The following is a 6,560-nucleotide window of genomic DNA, read 5'->3' as shown; positions in this document are numbered from 1 at the left end:
TGTCTGTGCATGTTTGCAGTTGAAGAGAAAAATGAAAGAGGGAGCAGCTACACAGGAAATTCATTCCTGTGTTAATTTAATTATAAGAGTGTAAAAATAACTATTGTGTACTTTAACTAGACATGTCGCATACTTCATTCATCAATGCTATGCATACTGCTACATTCTGTGCATTGCTCTTGCTCATAACCCTGTCATTCAACTGCTCAGCTGGCTGAGTCAGTGTGAAAGTGCATCTGCCGTTCCAGAATGTTCCAGAGTGTCAAAGAGATTTGAGCCAGTCTAGAATGTTCACTAGCTCCTCTGGGCCTCCCTGCTGCCTCAGTTACTAATATTAACACTGACTGAGATGACTGGGGAGCTGGGATTCATCATGAACATTCCAGACAACAAGCATTTCACTATATAAGCACTGGGTCAGAGTCAGTTCAGGCAACACTTTTGAAGAACCACACAACTCGCAAGGGATCTGACACAGGGGAAACTGTTCAAGTGGACTCATCTGAGATCCTTCGAAAACTCGAAGGGACAGATTAATAAAAGTAAGTAGCCTACCACTAAATAAAGTAGTAAAAAGTAGTAATTCATAGGATTTTTTTTCTTTTTTATTCTTCCTTTTTTTGTTTTGAATGTGGCTGAAATAACAGAAACCCTGTTATAATAGCCCCATGTTATCTGAGGCTTCACACTTTATAATAGTGATGGAAAGGGCTTGTGGACCCCATTCCAGTATCAGATTGAAGGCTATCTTCTTGTGATCATATACTGTTATAGGGATGGCAATGGCATAATATGGCTAACAGATGTATCATACTGTTAGCGTGGCACACCACTTGAAACCTTTCATTATAATTTTTGCTGTGATTTCAGTATTCCAATGTTGATAGTTTGGTTAATTTCGAGTACCCAGTGTAATTTTGTGTACTTACTTACTTTATAACCAAATGATTCAGTCAACATTATTGGTGGCTTCCCATTTTAAAGCTACAATCCAGATATAAATATATAAAACAGATAGGCTATAAAACCTCCGGATTGTAGCTTAAAATGATTTAGTTATTAATTACAGTGATATTTGACAAATCTAAAACTGCATTTCGCTTATCTGTTCATAGGGGCTCTAGAGGAATAACCAAGATGTCAGCAAAAGGAGTCTCCATTGGCATTGATCTGGGCACCACCTACTCTTGTGTGGGTGTATTTCAGCATGGCAAAGTGGAGATTATTGCCAACGACCAGGGCAACAGGACCACTCCCAGCTATGTAGCATTTACTGATACAGAGAGGCTCATCGGAGATGCTGCCAAGAACCAGGTGGCCATGAACCCCACCAACACAGTGTTTGATGCTAAACGCCTCATTGGCAGAAAGTATGACGACCATGTCGTACAGTCCGACATGAAGCTCTGGCCTTTCAAAGTGATTAGTGAAAATGGAAAGCCCAAAGTCCAAGTAGAGTACAAAGGGGAGAGCAAGTCCTTCTACCCAGAGGAAATTTCCTCCATGGTCCTGGTGAAAATGAAGGAGATAGCAGAGGCCTACCTTGGACAGAGGGTGTCCAATGCTGTCATCACTGTTCCGGCCTATTTCAATGATTCTCAGAGGCAGGCCACCAAGGATGCAGGTGTGATCTCTGGACTGAATGTTCTGAGGATCATTAATGAGCCAACGGCGGCAGCCATCGCATACGGCCTGGATAAAGGCAAGAAAGGAGAGCACAACGTTCTGATCTTTGACCTTGGTGGAGGTACCTTTGATGTGTCCATCCTGACAATTGAGGATGGCATCTTTGAGGTGAAGGCCACCGCAGGAGACACCCACCTCGGTGGTGAGGACTTTGACAACCGCATGGTCAACCACTTTGTAGACGAGTTTAAGAGAAAACACAAAAAGGACATGAGTCAAAATAAGAGGGCGGTGAGGAGACTGCGCACAGCTTGTGAGAGAGCCAAGAGAACCCTTTCCTCAAGCACGCAGGCCAGCATCGAGATCGACTCTATGTATGAGGGAGTTGATTTCTACACTTCTATCACGAGGGCACGCTTTGAGGAGCTCAATGCCGAGCTCTTTAGGGGAACACTGGAGCCAGTTGAGAAGTCCCTGCGAGATGCCAAGCTGGACAAGGCCAAGATCAATGATATTGTCCTGGTTGGTGGCTCCACGAGAATTCCTAAAATCCAGAAGCTCCTGCAGGACCTCTTTAACGGCAAGGAGCTGAACAAGAGCATCAACCCCGACGAGGCAGTGGCATGCGGTGCAGCTGTCCAGGCGGCTATCCTCATGGGCGACACCTCAGAGAACGTTCAAGACCTGCTGCTATTGGACGTGGCTCCCCTGTCTCTGGGAATTGAGACCGCAGGCGGAGTTATGGCAGCTCTGATCAAGCGCAACACCACCATACCCACTAAGCAGACCCAGATCTTCTCCACCTACTCAGATAACCAGCCAGGTGTGCTGGTCCAGGTGTATGAAGGTGAGAGGGCCATGACTAAGGACAACAACCTCCTGGGCAAGTTTGATCTCACAGGAATCCCTCCCGCGCCACGGGGTGTACCACAGGTGGAGGTGACGTTTGACATCGATGCAAACGGCATTCTAAATGTGTCTGCGGCGGACAAAAGCACCGGCAAAGTAAACAAGATTACCATCACTAATGACAAGGGTCGCCTCAGCAAGGAGGATATTGAGCGGATGGTACAGGATGCTGACAAGTACAAGGAAGAGGATGACATACAGAGAAAGAAAGTAGCAGCCAAGAATTCTCTGGAGTCCTACGCATACAACATGACGAGCACTATGGAGGATGACAACATGAAAGGGAAGATTAGTGAGGAGGACAAAAAGAAGGTAATCGAAAAGTGCAATCAAGTGATCTCCTGGCTGGATGACAACCAGCTGGCAGAGAAAGAGGAGTTTGAGCACCAGCAAAAGGAACTGGAGAAGTTGTGCAATCCTATTGTGTCCAAGCTGTACCAGGGAGGTGCAGGCCCCACGGGAAGCTGTGGTAGTCAAGCGGGAAGCAACTCAAAGGGTCCCACTATTGAGGAGGTGGACTAAATTACCCAATCACATAGTGCTGCACAATCAATAGAAAAATACTGCACGTTTTTTTTGTGTGTATGATCATTTGTAATAATAAAAGTGATCATTTCAGATTATCATGCCTGAGGATGGTTGTATGTGCCTGAAACGTTGCTTCCTTCTTAATAAATAACTTCATGTACTGTGCAAGCTGGCAGTGTGTGAGTAATTTTTCATTTTAACAGTCCCAGATTCTAAAATTACAATCTTCTTCAACTTCTAATGCAATTCAGAGTATTCACAACTGAGGTTTTTTGAATGGCCTAATGAATGATGATGTACACCCACAATATAACAACATTTTCTGTTGAAGATTATGTTTCATTTAGAAACATTGACATCCTCAGTGTGGCCACAAGGAGGTGGGCCACGCTCATATATTCTGGAAATATTGGCAGGACAAATATTTAATCAAGATACTTTTAGCAACAAGTAAGAAAGTGATCACACTACGCTGGTACCAACAGGACCCACCAACCAAAGACAATTGGATAGACATTACTGGGGTCCAGGGAAATATACGTCATGGAAAAACTAACGTTCATACTCTACAAGAGGATACGTTTTACAAAAAGTGAGGAAAGTGGGCCTGTTGGATAATCCCTCAGTTTGCATTTATTTAACTTCGTTTTTGGCTGATTATTATTTTTAAGCAATCCCTTGCTGTAAATTCTGAATATCGCATGCCTATATGTCATAATTGTTATGCGTAAGGGAAGAAAATGAAAAGCACCGGGGGGGGCTTTTGCATGACGGTGGCCCAGGGGCCCATAATTTCTAGATCCGCCTATGCTTGCCAATGTATGAGGAATTCAAATATTGTATTTATAGATTCTGTTGATCAGTAATATATGAAAAATGCAGCCCTTTGACTCTTTGTTGTTTTTTGTCAAGTTTATCCTCTTTTTCTTTTCAATAAGAATTAAGTGGAAAAAAGAGAAACATTGACATCGCAGAGGCACACAATAATGATTTACCTGTATGGTAAATCACTCTAATCTGGGACGCCATCATCCCTTTGAATTTACCTGAATCTGTTTTGAGATATTAGGCTCACTCTAATCTGTTAAAACTGCTGTGCCCTAAAGTGTACACTAGGTGGAAACCTTATGTTGTAGTAATTTGTACCTACAACAGTATAATAAGGGAAAATTAGTGAAATGTGTGGTAAATCTGCAAAGAAATGCTTACCACTAGCTTTCTTCACAAATGTGTTCATAAAGATGTCTACTATCACAGTCTACTATAGGGGCGACTGTGGCTCAAGAGGTAGAGCAGGTCGTCCAACGATCCATGGGTCGGCGGTTCGAATCCCGGCTCCTCCTGTCTACATGTCGAAGTGTCCTTGGGCAAGACACTTGAACCCCAAATTGCTCCCGATGTGCTGGTTGGTACCTTGCATGGCTTCCGCCGCCATCGGTGTATGAATGTGTGTGTGAATGGGTGAATGTAATGCACAATCTATGTAAAGCGCCTTGGATAAAGTCGCTATATAATTGCACCATTTACCATTTATCACATACCGGTATACATTTTTCCAACCCAACTCCCTTGGGAAACCTTGTGACAGCTGCTGAAAGTTGGGGTACCATTAACAACCAATATAAGGCAAACTTTTCCACATTCTTTTACGCTTTAAATAGCATGTGACGTGTCAAACTAGGTTGTCATGATTCTGAATCCATTGCAAACATAATTTTTTCCCGAAAAACACTCCTTCGCCTAAAAATGGCCATAGCCGTCATCACAGCCGTCATTCTTTATTCAGATGGATCCCCATTAGCTGCCACCGAAGTAGCAGCTACTCTTCCATCCGTCATCAAGTGGCTATGGCCGAATTTAGCCCAAGGAGTGTTTTTCGTGCAAAACTAATGCTTGCAATGGATTCAGAATCATGAAAAACTCCTAGTTTCGTCACATGCTACCTAAAGCAACTGTCAGCACCTGTCACAAAGTTTCCCAAAGGAGTTGGGTTGGAACAAATTGATATGTGATAGTAGACACATTTATGAACACATTTGTGAAGAAAGCTAGTGGTAAGCATTTGTTTTGCAGATTTGCCACACATTTAGCTAACTTTCTCTATAGACAAAGCAGTGAAACCCTCCTACCTACCTGTTGAGACTAGTGACCACTGGATAGTATTGAGGGAATTCAGAAAAGCTGTAAATTAAAATTAGAAAAGTTGAGTTATAATGTCTTGAATGACTTGAGTGAGGAAGAACATAACACATGGACCATGGTCGACTGACATGTTTCAGTAGACTATTATGAGTCATCTCTAGACTAAATACATGTCACATTTTAGGCACATTATGTAGGCCTACATAAAGTAATTTATACTTATTTAAAGTATAACATTCTTGTAAAGATTAATAGATTCATATTAACTGTTTGCAACAACAGTGGTACGATTAAACAATGGTGCTAAAAGGATAACACAAAAAGCCCTAAGGGCTTGTTTCCATTGTGGTCCTGTGTATTCAATTAATGGAGAATGATTCATTCCTTAGGTTATTTTGTCTTTTCATCACAGAAGCCTCTCATCTCAACTATAGCATGTTTATAAAGTTGTTTTTAAATAGATGACCCGGTAGATTAATATAATGTAGGCTAATTATAACACACACACACACACACACACACACACACACACACACACACACACACACTTTCCACCCTTCTTTGGTTTATTTTTCTTTCTATCTAGTTAAAGGGAGTGGTGAAATATAATGCACCAAAGCCATCAGTGGCCAAAGGGTTAAGAGCCGAGGCTGTTCCATCTGGGTTGAGTCGGGGACTAAAGGGAGGATACTTGTGGAGATGCAACAGATTCTCTGAAGGAAAACAACCCTGCATCTTCCCAGACGAGCTTTTTGACAGTAGGACATTTGATGGAATATTTCATGTCAGTGTCGCGCATTTCATTATCTTTGGATCATCTCACAGCGTCGTATTTCTTCTTCGCCTTGTTGGAATGAAATAAAAGTTATGATTAGCTTAATAGGCTATAATTTCTATCCAACTGGATTTCGACAGTGCACAAGAAATTGTAGCAGATTTGGAAGCATTAAATGTGAGGGGTGTATTTTTTTCTAGCTCTGTTTTTGTTTATGCCTCTCTGCAAGGGAAGTAAGACCTTAAGACGAGCGATGCGACCGAACTATATTGAGTTCGCCAAACTGCAATATCCACATAATAGCCTATATAGCCCACTAACTGACTAAAGCAATCGATTTTAGTAATAGCCTATACGTTTTAAATATATAGCATATTTATATAGAATACAGCGCTTGATAGTTAGCTGTACCCAAAGGCTTTATTTACTCTATGTTGTTGCCAAACACCTGTTCTGTCTGGCGGAGTTGTATTGTAGCCGAACAGGTGGTTTTATTCTAGGCCAATTTTCTCACTGAAGTGGTTGAGGAGTCTCCGAAGCATTATTTGGATAAATGAGCCTCACCGGTGACTACCAGGAC

At 42.1% G+C, this 6,560-nt stretch overlaps 1 protein-coding gene across 1 annotated transcript; it reads left to right on the top strand.

The window, feature by feature from the left end:
• Positions 1-1,137: 1,137 nt before the first annotated feature.
• hspa1b (heat shock protein family A (Hsp70) member 1B) lies at positions 1,138-3,192 on the top strand (the record flags this gene model as incomplete). Its single annotated transcript, XM_079513227.1, has 1 exon — positions 1,138-3,192. The coding sequence occupies one exon, from the start codon at positions 1,138-1,140 to the stop codon at positions 3,055-3,057; it is 1,920 nt and encodes a 639-aa protein (XP_079369353.1). The 3' UTR covers positions 3,058-3,192.
• Between the last annotated feature and the right edge of the window lie 3,368 nt (positions 3,193-6,560).

The sequence above is a fragment of the Electrona antarctica genome (genome assembly GCF_951216825.1).
Source record: "Electrona antarctica genome assembly, chromosome: 2".
NCBI classification, from domain to species: domain Eukaryota; kingdom Metazoa; phylum Chordata; class Actinopteri; order Myctophiformes; family Myctophidae; genus Electrona; species Electrona antarctica.
The sequence above is the reverse complement of the archived record's forward strand: the minus strand, read 5'-3'. Positions and strand labels throughout refer to the sequence as shown.